This window comes from Rousettus aegyptiacus, unplaced genomic scaffold (genome assembly GCF_014176215.1).
Source record: "Rousettus aegyptiacus isolate mRouAeg1 unplaced genomic scaffold, mRouAeg1.p scaffold_m13_p_8, whole genome shotgun sequence".
Lineage (NCBI taxonomy): Eukaryota > Metazoa > Chordata > Mammalia > Chiroptera > Pteropodidae > Rousettus > Rousettus aegyptiacus.
The window spans coordinates 76,966,317-76,993,692 of NW_023416311.1; the positions used below are offsets into that span (position 1 = coordinate 76,966,317).

A 27,376-nucleotide genomic window follows, 5' to 3' on the forward strand; every position below is an offset into this window, starting at 1 on the left:
CAAGTTAATAAATAGATGTTGTTGGTAATGTGTTATTTAGTAATAGAAAACTTACAAACTAAGCAAACAAAATTACTAATACAGGGGTGGGGATTAGGAAAATGGTTATACAAGAAAGAAAATAAATCATAACATAATGACATGTGCCTTCAACGGCCTTTGTATAGTCACACAAATAAAAACACCAAATAGTGACCTAACTTAAATTACAATATAAGTACACCCATCCTTCGATTTAAGTGGATTATCATTTTTTACGTAGAAGAAAATCAAGTAAAAAGAGTCCAACAATATGAAAAAATATATACTAAATAAACCAACGTAAGTAATAAAAATATTTACTTCACATATTTTCACAAAAAAATGCTAATGAAAATTCAGCAAAACCAAAATAAATTTTATTTGCTATCAGTGTCTGTGCTATAATCTAAAGCAATCAACCTTCTTTTCAATAGGCACAAAGTCACTATCTTCATCACTTGAAATATTTGGAAGCACTACTTTGGGTTCATTATTTATGTTTATTTTTTTGAATAATCTTTTCCCAACCCTATCTTTTGCTAATGTTTTCAAAAATTCTTCAGTATCCACTGTAACAATTTTTATATCTGTTCAAAATTTTAAGGGCTGTTTAGATCAAGATCTAGAATTGTGGTTTCCAATTTTGTGGCTAACTGAAGTGCTGTGTGTATGCGTGTGTGTGTGTGTGTGTGTGTTACAAAATTCTTTAATTAAATTATGACACAACTGGTGTGTCATGTCAGCTCCTACGGCTATCAATCAGTGATTTAACATTTTGTTAAATTAGTTTCAACTGCTCCTGGCCACAGCACAACAATCAATTTTCAAATGTTCCATTGATAACTGTGTTATATTAATTCTTTGTATGTTGCTGAGTTGAGCTATTGTTTTTAGAAAGAATAATCACCAGTAATAAAAATGAAAAAGAAAGAACTGTGTAAAATGAGACTGTGTGAATGGAAAAGTCTGCATAAACAGAGTAGGTTACAGGGGAGATATTTACCTCGTATAAAAAAACTAGACTGAAAAAAATGCCGTGTAAATCAAGAGATGGGTGTACCTTGGGAGGATGAGGAGATAGGAGTCACATAGAGGTGAAGGAAAGAATTAAATCTTCATCCTTTATAATCCTCTATACAGGGAACTCAAGAAATAATGCCTTCGATGTTTAAATCAAGAATGAATAATATGTCACTTAGAACCAGAGATAATAAGCCTAAGAGACCAGGTTAAATATTGAAAGTGGACTTCTCTATCAAACAGGAAATGGAGATACTGCTACTTTCCATAAAAAATCAAGAACTCACTCCTTAACCTATCTAACATGTAAAACTGATCAATTCACAAACCTAAGGAGAAGAAAAAAAAAAATATCACGTTCTCTCATGCCTATGGGGCTTAACACATGTTGGCACCAATTTGTTTAAAATATCCTTACCACTCTCATTCCTGCATCACCATCTAATTAACATCTTTTGTTTAACACTAAATGCCAATACTATTTAGGTACCACCTCTGTCAGGAAGGTTTTCCCGATGTCAACCTCAAATCTGAGATAAGTAACCCACCATGTGCCCCCATAGCATCATGTTCTTATTTTTAAAAAAGCACTTAACTGTTAGTCTTCCCCTAAAACAGGGGTCCCTAACCCATGGGCCATGGACTGGTTCTGGTCTGTGGTCTGTAAGGAACTAGGCAGCACAGCAGGAGGTGAGCAGCTGGCAAGTGAGCGAAGCTTCATCTGTATTTGCCGTCACTCCCCAGCGCTAGCATCACCGCTTCGGCTCCACCTCAGATCATCAGGCATTAGATTATCATAGGAGAACTGGTCCCTGGTGCCAAAAAGGCTGGGGACCACTGTCCTAGAAAACCACATTCACAGAGAGCTTGGCCTATTCATTTCTGTATCCCAGTGCCTAGTATCATGTACTGCATATTGCGGGTATCCAAAAAATATTTACTGTATGAATGAATGCCTGCTTCCACTAAAGCCAACTACTGCAGACTAGAAAGTTTATTGTCAGATACTATTACCCTCTCCAGTCAGAGACTAGAGTCTGGATTCCCAGAATTAATTATTTATATAATTATATATATGTGGGTTTTTTTAGTTAAATATTTATATGTGTATAAATACTTACACTAATATCTGCTTGCTAAATTTTAAAAGTCGTAGGATGGCAATGTTTTCTATGAAAGGAAACTTACCAGTTTCCTTTCTTTAGTACAATTTTCTTAAATGACTGAAAAACTTATTTTAAACTATAGTATCAATTTTAATATTAAATATTACATGCTTTCTCCCAAGAAGGGGAGATGATTACCTGGTTGGAATCTTGCACCCTTGACCTATAAAAATACACAGGGCACTTAAGTATCATGATTAAAGGAAAAGGCCCTACAACACTCCAGTCGTTCCATGCAGGCTTCCTAAGACTTCCTGAGGCAGCACCGCCTGAAGAGACATAGAAGCTGGTTTTTCTTCACACCTTCCTCAAACTGAGTTTAAAAACATATAATACAAAAGATGTGGGAATCACTTTTTGTTCTGTTACTTACAAGAGAAATCTCAGGCTAGTCACTAACTACCTCTTAGCATTTGTATCCTCATTTATAAAAGAAATATAATTACTCAGGATAATCACAAGAATTAAAAAGTAGGCAGGAAGAGATGCTAGGACAGACACTCATTAAAAACAAAGAGCATTTTAAAAAAAATTTGTATCACTATTCAATCAAAAACTGCTTTAGACAGAAATTTTTAACTGTAAAACTTGTCCATAAATACTGAAAGAATGAGTTTGTTTCACAAAAGTGTTAGGGTGCCTGAAAAAAGTTTTTTTTAACTAATATTAGAAAGGATTTTTTTTTTAACTTATTAAAACATTTTGGAGTAGTAATTCTTAATTTAGAGAGATCTCATTGGAAAATCTATGAAACTCTGGGGCAAGGGCAGTAAAAATAACTTAAAGCATCCCTGTACCTAGGTATTCTAAGTTTTGGCATTAAGCTATTACATCTCTACAGTCTTGCCATTAGACTACTATTCACTTTAACAGTTCAAATGAGAACTACGATCCCATTCTTTCTGAAGTTTAGGTTCCTCTCTCTACCTGTTACACATCTCAACACTCCAAAGTCAAGATGTCTAAAGTCAAATTCACTTCTCTCCTCAAAAGCCACTCACCTGTTTTCCTGCCTTCTCAATTTATAAAAGAAAAAAATTTTATTTTAAATAAAGGATAAATAGTGAAAACAGAGAAAAAGTTTAGGCATAAAAGCCCTAAATACCAAGGAAGCTACTCGCAAGGTACAATGGATTGTTCAAATTATGAGCTACCATCACTGGGGACCACTACATCTAATATAAGAAACTGTCTTTAAAAAGTAGAGAATATTTTTCAGATGTCAAAAATGTCCAAAGCAAACATACAAAAGGTGTTTTTAAAACTGTTTAGACAACGCATACGACGAAAAATGTGAGGCCTTTCATTGCTATTTACATAAACCACATGAAAACAATGAAAAATTTCTTAAAAGAGAAAAAAAATACTAAACTAAGAAACTGTGGAGAAGAATCTTACCTGAACAAGATGAATAAGTGTTGTCAGAATAGCACATCTCAACATATTGTGTTCTTCACTCTGCTTCCAAAGAAGAGGCAAATATTGCACCAAGCATCCTACATACGGTCGTATCTATCACAACAAAAATAGGGGAAGCAAAAGAATTATATTATGAAAGAAGGTGACTTACTTCAAGAAACACTGACAGACCTGTTAAGTCCCAGACAGCAAATATTTACTATTTACTAGATGTAATGTATTAAGCATACATCCTTTTAAAGGTAAATCATACATTATATAGAGACACAGAGCTCTATAAATATTTTTTAAAATTTTAAACGAGTACCAAATTTATTGCATAAAATACAATTTAGGAATATAAAATAACATATATAGGCCAGTTATTTCTTTAGAGTTTAACAGAAAATGCTGCTATATCCTGATTCTTTTTTTAATTTAACAGTTTACATAACTGGAAATATACTGTTTTAAAAAGAGGAAGCATTTACTCAGTCATTCAACAATGAACTGATGGTATCTTGCAAGTATCAGGCCTTGAGTACAAGGCACCAGAAAGAAAAGGATATAAAGGTAGACAATACAAACTCTTACAACAAGAAAAGAAAGGTACAATAGTGACGGTGTATGTGAGGGATAGTGGAAACACAGAAGAAAATCCTTTTCAAAGGATAAAATTGTTAACATTCTAAATTAAGTTAACCAGTTTTAGAAATATACCCTGAAGCACAGCACAGCTTGACAGTGAGTTTCTTAGAAAATACAATGGATCTGCACTGAGGCTGCACAGCACTTCAGCTCCAGACTTGGGTCACAGTATTTGGAACTGCTCTAATCAGAAACCTTGGGGATAAAACAAATACTAGACCTGCACAGCTTCAGTACTATCTATTTCAATCCCATGATTAAAAATTAAAAATTACTCCCAGAAAGAGAGTTGTTTTTTGTTTTGTTTTCTTTTTTTTTTTTTTGCCTATAAAACAGCATGCACTATAAAGGTTAGAAAAAAAATTGGCAGGGTGGGGGATAGAGATTTAAGAATTACGAATGTACAGAAGTTAAATATTTGTCCAAATATTTCAGTGATACCTTATTTCAAGTTTCGAATCAAACTATTACAGTGGATATTTATTGCTTTTGTTAAACACTCTATCTCAAAGATCACTCCAATTAGCTTATAAAAGGATGCCAATTAACATTTAAAAACACGGGTTTCAAAATACCTAACTCATTCTTACTCAGCTGAAACAGCATATTGTGGCGTGGTTCTATTGATAAGGCAAATAAACTGGTTTGGTTTTGAACAAATAGAATACTTTTCAAGGAATGGCAGAAAGAAAGTACACTATGAATTATAGATGGAATAGGTAATAAAACTGAAGTACCCAGTTACAGTTGAAAGTCATAAAATATTTATATTCCGATATTAGCTGTTCATTAGAATATATAATGTTCTAAATTAAAACAAACACTTCAAAACAATTTCAGAAATCATCCACATAGTCACTGTTGCAAAAGTCCAAAAAAGGTCTGGGGATTTAGAAAACAGGGTGATGGAATGAAAGTCAAACACATTCCCTTAAGGTAGGGCAAAGGAGGTTAAAACATACATTGGGGTAACCAAGGAAATCTGAATATGTAGTTGGTATCAGACGACAGTACGGCATCAATGTTAATGTCTTTGAGTCTAATGATGGAGAGTTCTAATATTTTGGAGTTAGTGAAGTATCACGATGTCTGTACTAAAATTAAAATGGTTTTAATTTTTAAAAAATCTGCATATGCACATATCTAATTTTTTAAAATCTGTATATGCGGTAAAATGTTAATAACTGATGAACTAAGTGAAGGATATATGCGTGGTGATTTATTGCAACTTTTCTGGATTTTTTTGGTATATCAATACCAATTATTGGTATAGAGTTTTAAAAATGCATAGATTTAAGAATGTTAGACATCAGGCTAAATAATAACCATATACTAGAAACTAAGAAATGAGCATAATGCAATTGAGATAAAAAAGTATTCTACATGCACTCAACTTTTGGCATCTCTACTTCATAAAAAATCAGATTTGGAAGTAGGAGTACTACAAGTATTATAGTCTTATGAGTTAGTTTATCATATATAGGGAGATGACTGGCCACTTTCGTTCACAACACATTACTGAAAACATGAAAATCAAATATGTGACAGTTTAACAAATGTTTTAACAAGGGTTACATCCACAGATGGTTTTAAAAAATGAGTTCCTAATGATACCTCATCTTTTAGATAATGCTTTCAAGAGAATATTTAATATTTCACAAAGGCCTTTTAATTGTTCTTCTTTTCCTTCAGAAATGTGTGAGTTCAAAGACTGTCTGCCTGACATCACACCTGATGATTCCATGTTTCTTCTGACTATGTATTTATGGGATCCCTGCAGTGGAATAATTTAAGGTTTTCAACTACTTTTGCAGAAAGTACAGGAAATATAATCTTCAAATAATTACACACTATGGTATAAAAGTGGCAACTTCTCTGAACTTCAAAATTAAACTATTATGTGTCAGAAAGCACTGTTGTAAGATAGCTCAAAATATGTATAACCTAATGGACAAAAATCAAATTCAGTATATGAAAGACAGGTGTATATATAAATGATGTTGTTCTTCAATGGTAAATATAGGAAAAAGGTAATGAATTATAGACTACGAATAACATTTTTCATAATCATTTCTTATCTAAGTTCTGAAACCAAAAAGTACTACTGGATAACTATATCTTATTGACTGATGATAGAACTACTTGAGTTATTTAAGCTGTTTGTGTTCTGAAACATGAGTATGGATAGAAACACAAAAGCATTTTAAATTTACAAAGCAACAGAAGTTTCAAACTTTTGGATTAAAAAGGTTTATTTAGAGGTTTGGGGAGATGTAGGTAAGTAAGAAATTCCATTTCGACAACAACAAAAAAATCTTTAAAAAAGTTCTATTTGCTAGATGATAAATAAAAAATTATTTATAAAAAAAATGGCCAAATCTTGTTCCTATAATCAATTTTAACAAGTAACAATTTGTTATTGTACTGTGATCTAAAGCACATCGAACATTTGTAATAATTGATACTCATGAAACACCGTGAGCTACATGAGCTCAGAATTATCTTTACCATTTATATATGAGGACACAAGGTTCAACACCTTGCCCAAGCTACTAGACTCATCGGAGTGATCACTTCATAAAGTATATAAATTTAGAATCACTATGTTGTATATCTGAAACTAATATAATATTATGTATCAACTGTAATTGAAATATAAATTTAAATTTAAACAATTTGTAATTTTTCAAAAAATTAAAAAAAATAAATAAAAATCACCTTGCCCAAGCTAAATAGCAAAGACACAGAACTGGAATGAGTTTAAAACAGTTTCAATGACTGAACTCTCTCAATATTGTTTATAAGCCAGTACCAAAAAAAATAACATAATTAATGTAATGAGAACCCCAGGTATTAAGAAAATTGATAAGATATTACCACTTTTAGACAACTGGATCCAGATCACCTCAAAATGATTAACAGTGATGCAAAAACTGCCATAATGTTTAGTCTGAAAACTGTCAATGCCAATAAGATGTCCAAAATTTGACAAGTTCCTTAAAATCTCAACCTGAGATAAATTCAAACCCGTTCCCAAAGGTTTTTATGAGGATTAAATGAGAAATATATCCAAATCACTTAGCACAGAAGTTGGTAACTGCCATTACTCAATAACTGAGAACAAGTCTCATAAACTGACTTAGAATTAATAAACAGGATCAAGGCATCAGAATTCACTAAGATCCAGGAGTAGATTCTAAGTGTGTGGACCTCAATTCAGTTATACTTTCCCAATACCTCACAGATTTACTCAGTGCTTTTCAAACGAAAATATGTTAATGGTAAGTTAGGATATAAGAAATTATAGAACAATTATAGTGTGGTTTCCGAGACTATCAATTTTCACAAAGATTAGGAGTAATAGAGGATGCTGAACAATTTGACAGTTAAATAATTTAACTAATAATATTTTTACATGTCATTTTTATATTAAAGCAAACAGATATAATATGAGCTAAATCACAAAACACAGTTTTTAAGGTAAAAGCAGGGTTCTAAGAATATTTGCCTTTGCTGACAGACACTTATGGCTAAGCCTTTAAACACACTGAATTTTAAGAAGTACTATAAGTATAAACTGGATCTGGTAAGAGATATAAAATTATAGTTTCTAAACACTTCTACGCTGCTAATCCAATTTTTAAATTTTAATTTTCTTAAGTCATTTTTTAAAACCTTGAGTATAAATATGCCAAATTTTGAATAACACATAACTGATATCACAACCTATTTTAACGAATGTTTTAACTTTTAAATAATGTATAGAAAGCAAAGACATTAACGAATTCTACATATACTCTACTTACCTCTCTGACATTTATTTTCATTATTTAAAACAAAATTACCTGCATGTTGACTCTTTCAATCACACAAGAAAGGACATGTAAAACATGCATCTTTGTGTCACATTCTGTAACTTGCTGTAGTAACTGAAAAAGTAGTGTGAACATGGTTTCCAAATACTGCAGGTCAAAAGGGGGAAAAGAAAGGTTCAAAACAGAAATGTAAGACCTTCACATACAGACAAATAAATAAGATTAAATTATAATGTCAAAGCAATAAATAAAAGACAAAAAGACAAAACAACCTCAAATTGTTCAAATTGCCAGTATTTGGGACAGTGATTTTTTTTCTTCATTGCTGCTAATCTGTCCACTTTAGAATTTAACTCAACCACGAACAACATTTTCAGAAGAAAACTGTGTCTAAACTTTGTGTTTAAATTTTATATTGCTAACTATTAACAGTGACTTGTCATTGCTCTTCCACATATGCCTGCCATTGTGCAAGGTCTATTCATTAAAGTGAAAGGGACATTAATTACTATGCTCACATACCAACTGTTTGATGTGGCCCTTAACACATGCTGCATGAAGATACAAATTCTTCTAGGTAATATTTGTAACTCTAAGAATGACAGAACATTTCTTATTCAGACACAGAAAACAAATACCCTATGTCTTACTAGTAAGTCTTACATTATAAAAATTATAGCAGAAATTAACAAATACTAGGATGCCAGATACATAAAACAAATACTTGGTATTTCAGATATCGGTTCATTTTTATACAGATTTCTAAAACATATTTCTTTCATTCTAAAATATCTAGTGATTCATTTATTAAAGTCTCTGCTCTACAAGTTTCCACACAAGAATAACAGAGACATTTTTATCATATACCTTTCTTTTTGCCTAGTCCTCTTAAGAACAAACACTACTGCCCAAATGTTATTGATTAATTTAACATGTACTTACTGAGTATCAATTATGTTTAAATGCCATGCTATGTGCTGGGAGTTGAGTGAAGAATAAAAAGACAAGACTTGGTAATTATTTTTCAAGTAATCTGTAATCTAATGTAGGATAGAGATATATACACGAACAGCAAAGCAGGATAACATAAGGAGTAAAAGTAACAGATACACATGAAATGAAATCACTAGATGTTTTGTAACTATGACAATAGAAAGTTTAGCAGTCAACTCCAAATCAGAGACAAGATGGCTAAACAAACAAACAAACAAACAAAAACAAACAGAATAAAAGCAAACTGTTTCAAAGAAAAGTTCCAATAATTACTTTCAAAATAATCTAATATCCTTCTAAATTCAGCCTTAATCAATAACAGCTATATATAATTTCAGCTATAAAACAACTCTTAATGGTCAGAAGAGATAGAGGAAGTTGTTATAAAACCTAGAAATAAATATTCTTACCGGTAGAAACTGATCTGTTCTAAATTCAAAATCATCAACAGGTGAAGAAGAGTTAAGGAATACTGAGAACATATAAGATTCATTAGGATAAAATACATATATGAACCAAATATAATAAACCAATCAAAAATTACTTTTTAAACTATCTCATAAATTAACAAAATAATTAACAATGTTAAAGTGTTGTTAAAATTTTTCACAATGAAGTATTTTTAAATTCTTTTAAGGATATTTAACTTCAGAGTTGTAGCTGTTTCAATACGGACCTAAAAGAAAGTATATCATGAATTTTGAATCATTCTAGAACTACTAAACATTATTCATATCGAATGATAAAAAATGTATACCAAATATCTTTCTTTACTTTTTGTTAACATTAAAGTCACAAAGCATATTCGCATCTAGAAATAAAAGAATATTCCTTATTTATAGGGGAAAAAATTAAAGTAGTGTCTACTCTCACCCTCTTAGTTTCACATGATTTCCCTAAGGAGATTTTAATCCAGTGGGTGTTTCCAGGAAGAAAAATAATTTGCCATAAGTGTGTGAAGAGAAAGAATAGTGCAAAGGTGATGCAAGAGGGAAAGGTAAGATTAAGAAGTAGAGAAATAGGAAAACAGGGTGAGGTTGGGGAAGCTGCGAGATGTGTAAGTGAAGAGGGAGGAGAAAAGACAGAAGACGAGGGAGGAGGAAGAAAACAAATTCTCATCTGTAATTTCTATTACAAGAAATTCTTGAAATAGCAAAAGATACATTCTTAGATTTTTTAAATCCCCAAAGTTAACAAACACAGAAAGGTTTATACAAGCTCTTGACCTTCCCAAATCATATTTTCTTTGTATATCAGCATGTTACCTGGGAAAACTACATTATGACAGCATAATCTCCTTATTTTCTTTCAAGTTTTACCATGACCTGATCAGTGATTTTGGTACGGGCTACCACACTCATAGTTTCCACATAAAGTTACATGACCACAAACTATGACTATATCCTATCTGTAGAATAATATATCGAAAACTTTCATTTCCTGGCTAAGAGTCATGCTTTCTTAAATGCTATACTTTCCAGATCTATAATAATTTTTTTTTTGCAGCCATTTTTCACAATGAAATAGTTTTAATCATTTTACAGGCGTTTCTGAGGTTCTGAGATATTGACTAGGCATGTTCACCAAATGTTATGTATTCTACTGCAAAATCCACAGATTCCAAGACCCTAGAGTGCAGATGTTTTCTCACTTGCCTTTTCTTTTTATTTCTCTCTAGAAGTAAAACAAACATTTCCAGATTTTTACATGATTTTAAAAATTTACTAATTATCTAATAAGTGCAAACTACTATACCGTGTTCTAATATGAAATGACCTAAGAAAAAGATGGTATGTATACTCATGCAATTAAAAATATTCAATAAGAAACTGTCATCTGCCAGCCATTATGTTGGGTGCTGTACAAAAGACCTGGGTAAGATGCACTTAGTCCTTGACCTCAGAGAGCTTATAATCGAGGAGGGGGAAAAAGCACCCAGATATTAAATACTTGATAAATATGGCTAATTTCAAAAGCTTAAGAACAGGATAATCCCCTTGAGGACATGGACTATGTCTAGCCATCTTCGAATGGTCAGCATTTAGTATTATGTGAGATATACCACTGGCACTGTATTAATAATTTAATTCATTAACACGAGAATATGAAAACTCTCAAAAAGAAAATCAAATTGCCAGCACATTAACACTTAAATCTCTCTTGATTTTTCTCCACAAAAGAATGAGGGAAAAAAAGGTACAGAGATGTATTTAACCCATAATCATGACATTTATGCAAATAAGTATAGGAAACAAAGAGACAGTTGAATGAAAGGTTTGTCTGCTCTCCTAATAAAAGGAAGTCAGTGCAGTATTACATGTAGAGAAAAAGATCAAATGAATTGAGACTTGCCTGTATTCCAGTTTAACTGCAAGATTAAGAAGCCAGATGATATGGGAAAACAAAAAGTAGACAGAATAAAAGAGAGAAGCATTTAAAATGTAACAAATAAAATAAGAATAAAATTAGCTCTTCCTGAGCTATAAAAGAAATAAGAAAGTATTTACTGCATAGAGAGAATAAATTTTGCAGTAATTCATTAGTAATGGGGGAAGAAATCAGAACCTGAGTTTATAGAATGAAGAATTAGAGAATGTGGCAGAAGACAGGTAGAAGAGAGTCTAACACAATTCCTAAGACACTAATTATTCAACAAATACTGATAAATGGGGGAAAAAAAAAAAACAACATGACTCTAAACATGTGTTTTCATAGAATAAATCCAGACCTTCTGAAGGAGGCTGAAACCCTAAGTATCCAGAACTGGATCCAGACTGTGAACTCAGCTTGTGAGTCTACACTACACCTCCAGCTGAAACCACAGAAAATTCTTGAAAAGATAACAAGCTAATTCCAAACTGGAGCAAACAAATGCCATCAAGGTATGAGAACCATTGGAAGGATCTCAGAAACCAAGAGAGCAACAGAGAAATGAACAAGAAGAAACCACAGATCAATTCTACTTCCAAAGAATGCTACAAAGATGAGTATTCAGACAATTCCACAGCCAGTGTCAATGGGAATAAGCTTCGGGATAACTGTCAAGGTAGGTGATTTGAGTTCAAGACCTGAAGTAGCCTACCTGACCACTTCCACTGCCTGCTCGCAGTAATGAAGGCAATTCTACACACTAAAGCAGTAAGCATGGTGCTGGGGCCGAAAATAACTGACAGTGTCTCTGAGACTTAAGACCACCAGGAAAATGTAAATAAGTCAGTCATGAAAGAATAATCTTGAAAGGAAGTAATGTGCTAAAGAGAGAAATAAGAATGACCTCATCATCTTTTATCCCTATCTCCTAATTTTTTTCAATAAACATTTTCTAAGACTTGACTCCATGCTAGGCATAAGAGATACTAATATAAACAATATTATCTACACATTGATACTATTACTACTTGGTACTACTTATAGCACTTTTTTTACTCTATTCTGCAATAAAGTCGAGAACAGCCAATTACATAATTTGATGTTTTTGAAATACATATATATTTTTCCTAAAAGGATAAAAAACATCTTCAATTTACTCATCCCCTTTTAAGAAAAAAAATTCTAAAGCTCATTTTCAGATAATATGGATACCAGACATATCACACAAACCCAAAACTGACTACGGGGAACTTACTAAATTAAGGTTTCCTTTCTTTCTGGTTTTAGTGGCCTCATATTTGATGCCAAACACAGATTTTTTTTTGATATTTCCTTTGGAAATTACATTCACTGAATATAAGTGAATTCAAAATTTATTTTGTGAAAACACAGACAAGCCTACAGTTAAAAAACTTGTAGCAGTGTTTTGGAGACACAAAGGATATGCAACTGGAAAAACAAAATCAAAACTGTAAGACAGAAAGACTGAGAGAACTGGGACACCCATAGAAGGCACAAGAGTGGAAAGATAGGAGAATGTTAATGTACCTTGTGTAAAATACCTCTGTCCAGATCCCAGCTGCACCTCTCACAGTGCATTCAGGGTTCACTACAGTCACATACATGCCACTAAAAGTCCCTTCTTAATCTCCATTAACTGGTTTACCATCTTGAAAATTCACTTCTATGCTGGTAGTAAACCTACCCATGAAGATGGTCCCTTCTTTGCTTGATATACAAAAACCGTAGCACACACTACCTCCAACCTATAAACCTGGCTGAGTAAGCATTTACATTTTATATTGCCTCTCACGAAGTTGAAAGGATACACTAATGCTAATCTTTTGGTAGCTACCATTTGTTTTATTGAAGGTCGCAAGTATAACCTAAGTAAACCCTTTTAAAAAATTACGTGTAATTTCCAAAACTGAAAAATATAATTGACTCCAAAAGCTTACAACCTAAAGAAGCTCAATATATATATATCTAATATTCTGGTTAAAGAATCACCTGGGATCCTAGGAAAAGAAGGTTCCTCTCATCTAATATTTAGTCATTCTGTTTACACCGTGGAAATAGCATTCTCAAACCTGAAACTTGCCATAAGCACTGCATCTAAGTAATATGTTCTAAGAGGAATAGATGGGAATATATATAAGATTTTTTTAAAAGGATTTTTCAAAAGCACTGTTGTCCTTATTAGAAAAACAAAAACAAAAACAATATAAATGGAACCTTACTTCACAACATGTTTAAAAATAAATTCCAGATGAAATAAAGAACCAAGAGTGAAGAAAATGGATGTATTAAATAAAAAACAAACAAAACATGGAAGAAGGAAATCAATAAATCTGTACTAAAATTAAAAACCTCTGCTCAAAAAAAAAGACAAAAGAATGAGAGTGGAAAGATACAGAGATTCAACTGTATTCATAATGTTTTATTTCTTAAATAGTTGAAATGTATATAAAAATTATTACAATGAAAATATAGAAAACTGGGTGGTAAGCAAATAGGTATTCAGTATGTTAGTCACCGATTTTTTTTCTCTGTTCTTGATATAATTCTTAACTTTTAAATTGTAATAAATTAAAAGCCTCGCCTTTTTAAAGTTGAGTCAGAAATAAGCTTAGAAGTAAAAATGTCAGAGCAGTAATCATCTTAAACCTAATCAAGTTTTCCAACATTTATAACAAATACTGCAATATTACAAATGCTTATTCATTATGTCTAGATCAAATTTTAGTTTGTAAAATTTGGATATCTTGCATTAATAAGTCAAACTGCTAAATACTGAGAAAAAATTACAAAATTTCAAATAACCAAATTAATTTCATTCAATTTGCATTATATTCCCCCAGATCAAACAATAATGTTAAACTTCCGTGGAATTATCAGAGATAGAGATGTACTCTACCCAATAGCCTCTGATATAAAATTTATATAGAGTCCTAGTCTAAAGAACGATATAGATTAAACCTATAAAAAGAACTCTTTTATTTACAACTTTAAGCAACATACCACTAAGTCTTGATCTTGAAGCAAGTTACAAATTGCCTCATATAACATGGGTCTTAAGTCAGATTTGAATTTCACAGAAATCCACTGACCGATGAGCCAAATCACCCTGCGTCGCAATGGCTTATACCTAGATAGGGAAAATTATGAAATTAAAATGTTAAATATTTTAAGAAGTCTATTTCACTTAACATATTTCACCATTTAAATCTAAAATGTAGTAAAAAAGCAATCTACATTTTTATATAAAAGTTTTAAAGCTACTTCTAAATGTATCACATTACAAATTTTAACAATAAAGTCCTGATTTAAAAAATTAAAAATTCTTAAGCAGACATACTGTAAACTATTATTTTGTATTAAATATGGACATAAAAACAAGTTCATTTCTGTTCCTCAAGTAACCAAAAATGGTTAATTCAAACAGGCATAACTAGCTAACATCCCAAACCCCGCGGATGGAGAGGTCCAAAAACAATAATAAAGGAGCTCCTATATTTGATTTTCTAATTCCAATTCTTTTAGTCTCATAAAGATTATTTTTGGAATATTGTGAGAGATTTCTAGACTTACAAGAACTAGTCATATAAATTTACATTGATTTCGGCTAAACTTTCTTATTTTGAAAAGGTGACCAAATACAGAATGTGATTTAGATCATCAAAAATAATAATTTATTTTTGAAAAGCTGTGAAACATTTGCAGTAACATGCACATACATTCTCTATGGTCATCTCTGCTAGAGGAAATGATAGTTCTTTAGGCAATGAGAAAAACCACAGAGCTATAAACAACTGTGTCTAAGAATTCCGCCCATAAAGTCTCTTCTTGATATTATATGAATTTTAGTGGCAAGATAATATTTATTTCTGGGTGTAAATAATAATAATAAAAAAAGGCTAATGAACATAGCACATTTTTTTTTTTAGAGAATTATAACCTTGTAAGATAATCAAGCACATAGAAAGAATTGATCATCATAATTACAAAATGTGTGTGTCTCCTGCCCTCAAAAAGTTTATAATACACCTAAAAGAATTAAAGAATGCAACGCTATATACTAGAATTTCAGAAATGGAAAAGAGACAGTGGGCAGAGGGAGATGGGATTTGAACAGCCTTTAAAATAAAACAGTATTCTTGGCAGAAAACTGAAAACAATGCCATTTCAAGAGATAAGGACTATTTGAACAAAGTCACAAGGGTGGAAGTAAACAAGGCTTTTCTAGAGTTAATGAAGGAATCACAAAACCAACAATTTTGGACTGAGATCTTTGAGATTTCCACATTCAACATTCTATTCTAGACAAAAAGAATGAAACTCAGAAAGGTGAAATTCCAAGACCACGTCGCTTCTGGGCAGAGTTAAAATTAGGGGTCAAATTGCTCCTCAAAGTGTGTGGTCCCTGAACCAGCAGCATCATTTTCCTGGAAGCATGATAGAATCATAAAATCTAACCAGACTCCAACCTATAAGCTAAACCAGAACCTGCATTTCAACAACTGGGTGATTCAAATACAAATTAAACTTTGAGAAATACTGATCTAGATCAGCTCTGACCAAAAGAAATATAATACGAGCCAATATGCAAGTCTAAATTTTTTAGTAACCACACTAAAACAAGTAAAAAGAAATAGGTGAAATTTTAATAGTATTTTTATTTATCTCAATATTTCCAAAATATTATCATTTCAACATGTAATCAACACATATTTTACACTGCTTTAATTTTTAAATTTAAGTTTTATTAATTTCCTCAGTTGTACTAAGTACATTTCAAGTGCTCAATGGCCATATGTACTAGCTACTTCCTGGGACAGCACAGGTCTAGACTAAATAGACTCTAGGGTGTAAGGGCAATCAAACTGTACATCTGTCTCCCTACTGAAAGCTTTCCCTCCGTTGATGATTCACTAGCTGCCTGAGGGCAGAGTGGCAGACTATCTTATTCACCACTGGCTCTACGGGACAAGGCAAATTCCAAATGTTGAAAATTTGTTGACTGAATAAATGTCTGAAGAACTAAATGAATAAATAGCTACTTATTGGTCAAAATTACTTTTAAAGTACCTCTAGCTCTACGATTCTACAGCTCTAAAGATTTATAAAACGATCCATGTATGGATGGCCCTCCATTCATTAATGTAGTCAAGAAATATTAACTGATCTATGACTGAATATATGCTAGGCATTCTGATAGGCACATCTACAGAAATAAATTAATAGAACTGCAAAACAAGAAGTCTCAAAATTTTTTTTAAGTCTCTAATTTTAAACCAAGGAAAAATTTAAAAAACTATTCCATTTTACTCATTCAGTACACAAAATTAAAATAATCACATAAATACTTAAATGTACATAAAATATAAGAATGGGCAAAAGTCCTAATAAATGACAGATAGAGCTGTGCTACTGAATTAGGTACCTCAACATGAGCCTAAAGTGTGTTCAAATGCTTCTTGTCATGGTATATCTATAACTTACTCTACCCTCTCCCAAAAGACTTTCAGTGGGCTTTGTGTTATCCCAACCTTTCAGGATGGTAATTTGGTTAGGCTACTTTTGACACCAGGTTACCTCCTGCTAAGTCTTCAAACGGCTCCCTTTTACACACATTTTCTTTCTACAATTCAGAGACTTCCATCTTCCCTAACCTTTCCATAAAATTTCACCTTTTCCTATACAAACTATCATATCTAATACTGAACACTTCCAACATATTACAATTCACATCTGAACTAAAATAGCACAACAAACTTTTGTATATTTTTCTGTTACATAAGATTTAGAAGTCTTATTCCTTTCTATACTAGACACTATCGGCTAAGCCATACTGAGTCTTTTAATAATTTTAAACAATTTTAATGGCTTATTTTCATTAGAATATCACTATGACAAAATTAAGTGTATAATAAACACAAAGTTTTATACTTGCCTATTGTGAACGACTTGTAATTCTGGAAGAAGTTGGTTTTTAAACCACTGATCAAAATCAACACTGTCAAACAGCTCATAAGCTGCTAATCCAACAGCATTATACACTAAAAAGATATGAAAAAAAAAATTAATTTCAGATACTGGGCCAAATACTAAGTGCCTTATATAAGAAATTTAGCCTTAAGGTCTACTTTGAAACGTTTAATGTGTTAACAAAATGAAATCTAAATTATTTTAATCACTGACATTTTTTAAATAGACATTTTAGAAACATTAAAGTTACTTTGTTTTTCCTGAATATCCCTTTAGTGCTTTCAAACAGAAGGTTATAATTATTTTTAAAATATTCGACTCAAATTGTAAAACTTGTAAAATAGCATCTGCTTCCAAATGGATGCAATATTTTATGATCTGATCCTTACTTACCCTCTCTCCAGTCTCATCTCTCACCAAGCTCCTTAACTCCTATGTTTCAATTAAACCAAAATATTCCCAGTTCAAAAAATAACTGCTTCTGCCTGGAACCCTCTTTCTGCACCATCCTCTCCTCTGGCTAACTCCCACTCACCCTTGTGTTCTCATATTATATACTTCTTCAGGAGCCTTTCCCAAGGTATACCAAAACCATCTTGTGGTTTTCCACACTGCTAACTGATTACCACCTACTTTAGCATTAATCAATTGGTACTATGTCATAATCAACTGTATGCTCCTCTACCAGATAGTTCCTGTATTTTAGGTACCCTTGTATCTTAACTCTACCAGCATAATTCCTGCTACGAAATAGACACACCATCTATTGAAGAAATAAATGTTTCTAATCACTTTAGTTTAACATACCAGCATCTTTGATTAATAGTGCATTCATATCTTCCACATTAGTGGGCCCTGAAAAAATAAGTATCAGTAAAAGTAAATAAAATTAGCTATTAATAAATATTTAAACTCAATGTGTTAGTTTCTTGATTCAGTTAGGCATAATATATTTTATGATACTAAATATACATATAGGTGTAAAGGCAAAGTCTAAGTTTTGTTATTATCACTGTTAGAGAACACAGGTACAAGTAAAACTATATATAACTTTAAAAACCGTTATAGCATATTTGAATAATGTAATATTAAGCAACGGTCTAGAAAAATGCATGCCCCAAATTGCTACTATATTACTGTTTGTTTAAATAAATAAATAAATCTTTAAAATAAAAGAATAAAAATATGAATCTCACAACAGAAAATAAAAGAGCGAGAATAGGCAAGTCACACAAGATGCTCTAAATACAAAAAATAAACCAGGTTATAATAGTACATTAAAAAGTGACAACAAAATTAAAAGTGCCAACAGAAAAGTGATAGCCATTATGTAATGCGGACATTTTAGAATAAAAAGGTGGTAGTCTCTGTGCTATTATCCAGAAAGGAGAATTCCATGGTTAAGTCATGAAAAACAGTTTCTTAATATTTATTTAGAATAAAAAGATTTCTAGAGAGTGTATCAAAGCACTTTTCTGTTAAATATGAATTTTTAAGCTCACTGGTCTCATAAGCTAGAATAAGTACAGCTCTAAATAAGCAAATTGCTCCAGAACTAGAAATAAAACCTGAACTCCAATCACTAAAAACCTTAAAATCTTACCAGCATACAGCAACTTATCAGAGTATAACTTAAATAGCTTATCCGCTTTCCTACGGCAGCTTAAAAAAAAAAAAATGGATGGGAGAAAACAAATAATGTTCTCACCTCACAAAAAATGTAACTTAAGCAGCATAAATATTATCAAATTTAAGAATCTATAATCCTATATCAAGAAATTAATAAATTATACATTAGAAAACAAATGTATTTTCATTCCCATATGAAAATATGATTAATACTCAATTATTTTTTAAAATTAGCACAGTAAAACTTGACTGAGAGTTCATTTTTCCCCCTTGGTTTATAATTTAAGCAGGAACACTCTACTAGGTTTTTGAGAGAAGGAAAGCCTAAAAAGTGAGCTACCCTCTAATACTACAAATAAGATCGGAAATCTCCCTCACTACAGATTCTCTTCCTGTTACTTCCTTACATCACCACCCACTCAATCCCTGATCCCTTACAATGTGATTCCTACCCAATCAATCAAGTAATTTTTTGTCTAAGAAGATTCTACTGCCTTCTTTCCTCTTACAACACTGGACATTTCTGACAACATGCTCTTCTCCAGAATTCATATCCATACTTCTCTTCATACCTCTGAGAGAGCTTCTTATCTGTTTTTTGTTTGTTTGTTTGTTTGTTTTGCAGGGTCTTCACCTCCTCATATCCCTATAGGTGAAAAGCTCAGGTTCTGTCCTTGAACTTCTTTTCTTCTTCCAAGGCTCCTTATACACACACCCCAAAAGTAAAGCTCTATCTACAACAACTATAAATAACTGCTTTCCATGTCATTAAGACTCTAAAGTTCAAGATCATCTTTGATCGCTTTCCCCTGGCCAGCACAAGTTAATTAGTTGCCAAAAGTCAATCAATCAACAAAAAGTTGCTACTGTGTGTGTCAGGCACTGGGAATAATGTGTGAACAAAACAGATATGGTCACTGCCCCGTCCCTGGAATTTACAGTATAGGAGAAAAGTCAGTAATGACAAATTGTTAACAGTTAAATAATTAAAATTCCAAAGTACAATGATTGAGTGCTAAAAATTTCAATTTATCATTCTCTCTTAAATCTGATATCTTCTCTCCATGTCCACAGCCACTGTTCTGAAGCTAACATTTATTATTTCATCCTTTTCTCTCACTACTTCCCACCACATGCAACAGATGGACTATTTCCCCAAGCAATATACTTGACTGCCTGCTATTTTCCTGATGCGGCTATTACATTTACAATAGCAAAATCTATCACATTAAAGGCCTATAAAGGCCTTCTTTCATAAATTGCTCATTCTAGTTCTCTGTCCTGAAGGCTACACCTACAGAAAAGAACACATTCGGTCTTTCTCAAATTCATATCCTTACATAATCTAGGAAACAGGGTAGGCAATGCACATAGTTGGAGCTCAAATTATTTTAACTATTAATTAATAGATAAATCAAAATATCACAAAATATATCTCACCTTGAAGTGTTTGCATCATTTCTAGAAGTACGGGAGTAAGAGTTTGATTATATTCATGGAATATATCTATAAATAGTACTTCAGTGCAAGGCTAGAAGGGAAAAAAATTTCTAATGAAAATTACATTAATTCTATAATAAAGCAAATATTTATTCTTAAAATCCTAAAACTCTAAAAATGTTTCCAAGTCTTAATGTTTTCTTTTCAAAAAGTAGATTACTATTTTTTGTAAACACGATGGGAAATAAAATCAATTTATAATAATTTAATGCATAATATATAGAAAGTTTATTTCATTGTTTCAATCATTTGGTACTAAAAACTTCTTAGTTTTTTGAGGACCCTCCATACTGTTTTCCATAGTGGCTGTACCCATTTGCAGTCCCACCAGCAGTGTATGAGGGCTCCTTTTTCTCCGTATCCTCTCCAACATTTGTTATTACTTGTCCTGTTGATTATAACTATTCTAACAGGTGTGAGATGGTATTTCATTGTGGTTTTGATTTGCATTTCTCTAATAGCTAGCGATGTTGAGCATCTTTTCATTTGTTGGCTATTTGTATGTCCTCTGGGGAGAAGTGTCTGTTCAGACCCTCTGCCCATTTTTTGATTAGATCGTCTATTTTTTTATTGTTACTGAGTTCTATGAGTTCTTTGTATATTTTGGATATTAGGCCCTTATCGGAAGCATTGCTTGCAAATATATTTTCCCATTTGGATCGTTGTCTCTTTATCTTGTTGACTGTTTCTTTTGCTGAGCAGAAGCTTTTTAGTTTGATGTAGTCCCATTTATTTATTTTTGCTTTTATTTCCCTTACCTTTGAGGTCAAATTCATAAAATTCTCTTTAATTCAAAAGTGCTTGAGTTTTGTTCCTGTTTTTTTCCTATGCATTTTGTTTCAGGTTTTGTATTCAGGTCCTTAATCCATTTTGAATTAATTTTGGTATGTGGTAATAGACAACAGTCTAGTTTCATTCTTTTGCAGGTAGCTTTCCAGTTTTCCCTGCACCATTTATTGAAGTGGCTTTCCTTTATCCATTGAATGTTATTCGCTTTTTTGTCAAAAATTATTTGCCCATATAAATATGAGGTTACTTCTGGATTCTCGATTCTGTTCCACGGGTCCATGTACCTGTTTTGTTGCCAATACCATGCCGTTTTGATTATTGTTACTTTGTAATATAATTTGAAGTTGGGCAGAAAAATGCCTCCAGCCTCGTTCTTTTTTCTCAGGATGGCTTTGGTAATTTGGAACCTTTTGTGCTTCCATATGAATCTGATGATTTTTTGTTCTATTTCTTTATAAAATGCCAATGAAATTTGGATGGGGATTGTATTAAATCTGTATAATGCTTTAGATAATATGGTCATTCATTTTAACTATGTTGATGCTTCCAATCCATTTCTTTGTATCTGCTTCGATTTCTTTTAATAGTCTTGTAGTTTTTATTATATAGGTCCTTGACATATTTCATTAAATTTATTCCTAGGTATTATGTTCTTTTTGTAAAGCACTGAATTTTTTTTTAAATTTTAAAGCGCTAATAATTTCTCTGATTTACAATGTCTCTGGTTTTCTACATAAGCTTATGAAACTCAAAACAGCAAAACATATTTTTAGAAAAAATATGTAAACACTTGTCTTCACAATAAGAATAATTCAAAGACTGCATTTGACAAATCTTCCTTAAAGGTTGGCCATATCAATAAATGTACATTTAAAAATAATTCTATAACTTGAAGCAATAAGCTGGTCTCAGAATCAAAACTGGTGGTTACAAGAAATAATGTTATCAACAGAAGCTTTACAATTACTGAAATACTTCAAAGGAAATAAAAATCATTCTAGTTGAAAAGAGCTTTCAAGAACATTTCCTATTTCTACATTAACAATTACTTCCCAATCAAAATGACTACAAAATGAAGAAAAATCCAGTTTGTAAATCCCCAACATAATGAACAAATGTTTTTCAGTTTAAAATTCATAATTTTATTAAGTACTTTCCTCTCAAATATAGATTATTGTAATTATAGTTCCTTATCTTTCTGACTTAATACTTGAAATCTTCGGGAGAGTATCATTCTCTACTAAGAGTTATGAAAACATTAGCTTTTCCTTATCATTTTTTTCTTTCAACAATACTTACCCTCAAACTGTATTTCCAAGAATCTCCTCCTGTTTCTTCCACTGCTACAATTAAAAATATGACAAATAATGCTCTCCAGAAATAAAATAATATTGTTTCCAAAATCTCAGTTTGAAAAACGAAAATTTTAAATAATATTAATTTAATATTTCTGTGAATTGTTTTAAAAGGAACACTAAAAGCAAATCCTTGGAAACACAAGGTTTTACACAGATTACGATAAACTACTACTAAATTACTATAAATCATATCTGTCACAGTCACCTATCAAGTGCTTTCATCTAGAAGCATTCACTTTCATTAAAAATTATGTATGGAGAAGCTAAAAGTATCTGTCTCTTTCAGAGTATCTAATATCACCTGATTAGACACTATCACTACAATCCTGAGAAACATTTCATTTCAATACAATAATCATATTTCACAAAATGATTAGTTACATTTTCCATAAATTTTCTACATTTAAAGCAAAACACTATAGGAACTTTTAAAAATCTAGGAATTCAATATTTCAGTTCCAGTATTACATATTCTGCATAAAGGAAGCAATATGAAACATAAGATTTTGGCTAAAAGACAAAAACAAAAAATGTACTATAAAGTGTACTATGGTATTTTTTTATAAACTAAATTAATTTTCAAATGGCAAAAGGAAGAAAAGTCTCCCAAACTGCTTCCAGGATTCTTAAAATATTAGGAAACATAATTACAAAAAGGCACCTAGTCAGAGAGATAAGTACAGGCTCTATATTCTAGCTTATGCACGACCATAACCAAAGTAATTCCCAAAAAGGCACTTTAGTCACACAGAAGTACTTATTCATGAGGCACATGATTCCTTGACTTTCTGTAGCAAGGGCCCAGACAGATGTATTTGTCCTATCAACTAATAAAATTCAAAAAGGTAAAAAGATTTGTTAAAGACATTTTAACTATCAAAAAATGTATTTTAAATTAAATTTTAAATAGATAATCCAATCAGCAATCCAGAAATTTTCATCTCCAGAATACCTTTCTGAGGTAAAAATTTCTACGAATTAAAAATATTATGCAATGAATCACAAAGTAGAAATTAACCTGATAATAGACTGGCAGTTAATTTTATATTTTTGTTTTAAACTACATGATACATCTATAATTACTAAAAATTAAAAAGGTACCTTTCTAGAGAAAATTCTATATATTTGAAAACATCACTCATTTTCTGCTCCTCAATATTTTCTAATGGCTAGCAAGAGAGCATAAGTTAATTTTTAAAAACCAGTATTCTCACATCAAAAGTGCTATGTTAAAATACAATGTGTTATTATGTCTATAATTCAAAGAGATGATATCTATTTATGAAAGAAGGAGAAAAGCCATGTGAAAACTGAAAAACTGATTCTTACTAAAGCCTTCGGGGTCTTCTTCCCACATTGTCAGTTCTTCTTCAGTTAACAGAAAATAATGAGAGACTAATCTTCTACATATCTCTGTCAAAGTGGGATATGTGAAGAATGCCATCTTAATCTTATGAGCTTCAAGGGTTTCAGGGCTGCTATCTAGAAAAATAAAATTTTCAAGTTAATCGTACATTCTACCCAAGTTGGATTATGAAACACAAATAAATTTAAAAATATACTTTTGGAAGAAAAGATACAGTGGTGTATAAATGTTCATTTTTATTATGGACAAACCTCAAAGACTTCCTTTATTCATACCACACACACATTAGTCTTGCTTCTTTCCTACCACTATAGCTTGTACATTATCGTGCTATATTATCAATCTAAACTGAAGTGACTTACTTATATATGTCTTTTTCTCTCTCCTATAAGAATTTCTCATTCATCTTGGTACATATGCACACAAATGAATCTCAAATTATACAATAATTTAACCTGTCTAGAAGTAACCCCACTTTATATAGTCAGAGAAAAAATTTAATTATACAAATAAATACAGCCCACAACATGAGCTGCAGTGATTATTGTAGTACTTTAATCTTAAAGTCCCCAGGCTTCAACTGATCTTCTATTGTGCTACATAAGGAAGTTTGCTAAATGCATTGTATGGTTTTTAAAAGCTGGCATCCACATAATAAGACTTGAACCCTTATCTCTAGTTTATGTCCCAGTAACATTTTATTTTTCAGACTTAAATGAATTTCAAAAAAAATTACATGAAAATAGCAATTACTTCACACTTCAATTAACATAGAAAAATTTAAAAAACAAAACTACCAGTTAAACATTACCTTCAAAATTTTTGGATGGTTTATAGGCATAATTTTTGACAATCATCTTAATAAGATTCATGCATTGGACAATGAATCGTTCAAATGTAACCCCTTCACCAACTTCTGTAAATACATAGCTTACAGAAAATTCCAGTGATCTCTGAATTAGAGGAGTAAATGAAAAAGGATGCTGATCCAAGAAGTCCAAAAGCTACAAAAAAAATAAATAAATAAAATGTATTTTCCCCAAATTAATACAAGAATATACTCATCCATAAATACATCTGAAAACTTTGCTAATAAACCTTCAGCAAATTTTGAATCTTGGTGGGGAGTCTGTGTATATGCAGTTTCACATATCATATACATGTAATATATGTGTAATATACATGTCATATACCTTTTGATTTACATTATGTATTGTGGATTATGTCAGATACCTCCTAACTAGCCTTTTCCATTATTTCTAGTATGAGGTCCAAAACAGACCCACTTCATAATTTGTTGTTAACAACTGGTAACTATAACACAAAAAATTTAAGTACATAAAAGGCCTTTAAAAAGTACATTAAGTCCTCACTTAACATCATCAATAGGTTCTTGAAATGATATATTACAAAACCATTTTTACCTTACATTAATTGATATAAACAAGCATTAAGTTCCTACACAATCTCATCCACACTGTAAATGAAACAACATTAAGCAAAACAATATAATTCAAGGACCTATTACTACAAAAGCAAAGAATCAAAATGTTATCCTGTTTTTCCTGCATGAACTGTATTTTGAGGCATTGAACAGATGATGAGGGACATTTCTTCTTTATAGAAGAATTCCAGCTAATAAACACGAAAGGAGTAATAGAATTAGAATGCCACCATTTTGTGACCCCTAATCAAAATGGATGTAGGCCATGATCATAAATTGCTACAAAAATTAATGGGGGAGACTGTTGGGAACTTTATAATAGATAGCTCACTCATCGATTTTAGACAACCTGGCACTGTTTATCTCCTGATGTGATGCAATAAGAAATACATAGCACCACCTGTAAAGTATTCTTGTCATCTCCATTCTTCTACACACACACACACACGCACGCACGCACGCACGCACACAGAAAAAAAACCCTGAATATGATCAAGCCTCTAAATCTAACTGCAAATTTGTAAGAAATATGAGAGGAGGAGGAGAGGGGGATGAAGACAAACATATTAAATAACAAACACATCAGGATGCAAACAGCCAAATCCAAAACATGACAAACTCTATAGGAAATGTTGTTACCTCAACAAATAAATAGCAAGGCAAAAAAAAAAAAAAGATGAAAAGAACTGACACTGTTGAGTCCTAATTGAAACAAACCAACTACAAAAAATCTGAGAAATCTGAAAACTGACTAAATATTTAGATAATATTAAGTCATTCCTACTTTTTAAATGTGATAACCATGTTAAGATTGTATTTTTTTAATCCTTTATCATTTAAAGACACATATTCAAATATTCTCAGATAATATTGTATGATAACTGGATTTGCTTTAAAACAACCAGCCAGGAGGGGAGGAAGAGGAAGCACACAGACAAAACAGAATGGACCATCACCATATGTTGACAACTGCTGAAGCTATTCAAAGTATTCAATCCTATTTGGAGGCATGTTTGAAATGTTACAATTTTTAAAGTTTTAATGAGGTCAGAGATCGTAAAAAAGAATTTCTTAAATGAAATTATTTATGAAAACTGCAGAGCCCTATTGACTAGACACATCATCTTATTTTACTTTGTTTTGTGCTTTTTATTCTTAACTTATGGGATCTAAGTCAATTTTATACTGGACCTTGGAAGATTAGATGTGCCTTTGTTATTGAGGCTATTTGGAACACGAGAGTTGGAAATGAAGACAAATGATCTAAAAGAAACTGCTATCTAACCACAAAAAAGAAAAACAGCTCATTTCCATTCCTTTTTTCCCCTCCCAAGGTAGAGACAACTTCAATTTTATTAATGAATCTTCAATGAAAAAGAAGTAGACTGAAGTTTTAGACACTGCCACTTGTCTTCAACCACCTGTTTCAGTAAAATGCAGTCCTCAAACCAGGTCTTCCTGATTGCTATAACCCAATTCTTTGTACTTTTCCCAACCCTAAAGCCCAAATGTTCATAAAAATTAATATTTGTACAAAACTTAATTTCATCAGAAATTTATATACATTGCCTAGCAGTGAGTGCATCCATACAATTCTATTCGAAAGATGTTTAATTTGATGATGACACTCTTATCATTGTGAATATACAGGCTTCCTGATATTATACTGCCTACTACTCTTATCTACTTCCTGCTCAGCTGCACTGGTATCTTTTTTATCTGTTTTTTTTCTAGTAGGTATGAGAATAATGAGTTTCAGAGGAATCAACTTCCCTAACAGTTATTAGAACTAACTTTTTAGACCAAGGTGACTTAGACACTGTAATGTATGGTATATAAGTTTAATTATTATATGCATTTGAAAGGCTTCA

General features: G+C 31.7%; 1 protein-coding gene across 5 annotated transcripts in view; it reads right to left on the bottom strand.

The window, feature by feature from the left end:
• The window catches only part of IPO11 (importin 11), a 161,588-nt gene that overhangs the window by 87,482 nt on the left and 46,730 nt on the right, over window positions 1-27,376 (bottom strand). For all 5 annotated transcript variants that reach the window (XM_036225230.1, XM_036225234.1, XM_036225231.1 and 2 more), the window contains exons 10-20: window positions 24,873-25,065; window positions 24,025-24,177; window positions 22,637-22,680; window positions 20,489-20,579; window positions 18,227-18,274; window positions 17,385-17,490; window positions 14,453-14,579; window positions 9,704-9,737; window positions 9,472-9,512; window positions 8,099-8,215; window positions 3,606-3,719 (exon numbers count right to left, since the gene is read on the bottom strand). In XM_036225230.1, the coding sequence (XP_036081123.1) occupies window positions 3,606-3,719; window positions 8,099-8,215; window positions 9,472-9,512; window positions 9,704-9,737; window positions 14,453-14,579; window positions 17,385-17,490; window positions 18,227-18,274; window positions 20,489-20,579; window positions 22,637-22,680; window positions 24,025-24,177; window positions 24,873-25,065 (1,068 nt within the window). The remainder of the gene's footprint in view (window positions 1-3,605; window positions 3,720-8,098; window positions 8,216-9,471; window positions 9,513-9,703; window positions 9,738-14,452; window positions 14,580-17,384; window positions 17,491-18,226; window positions 18,275-20,488; window positions 20,580-22,636; window positions 22,681-24,024; window positions 24,178-24,872; window positions 25,066-27,376) is intronic.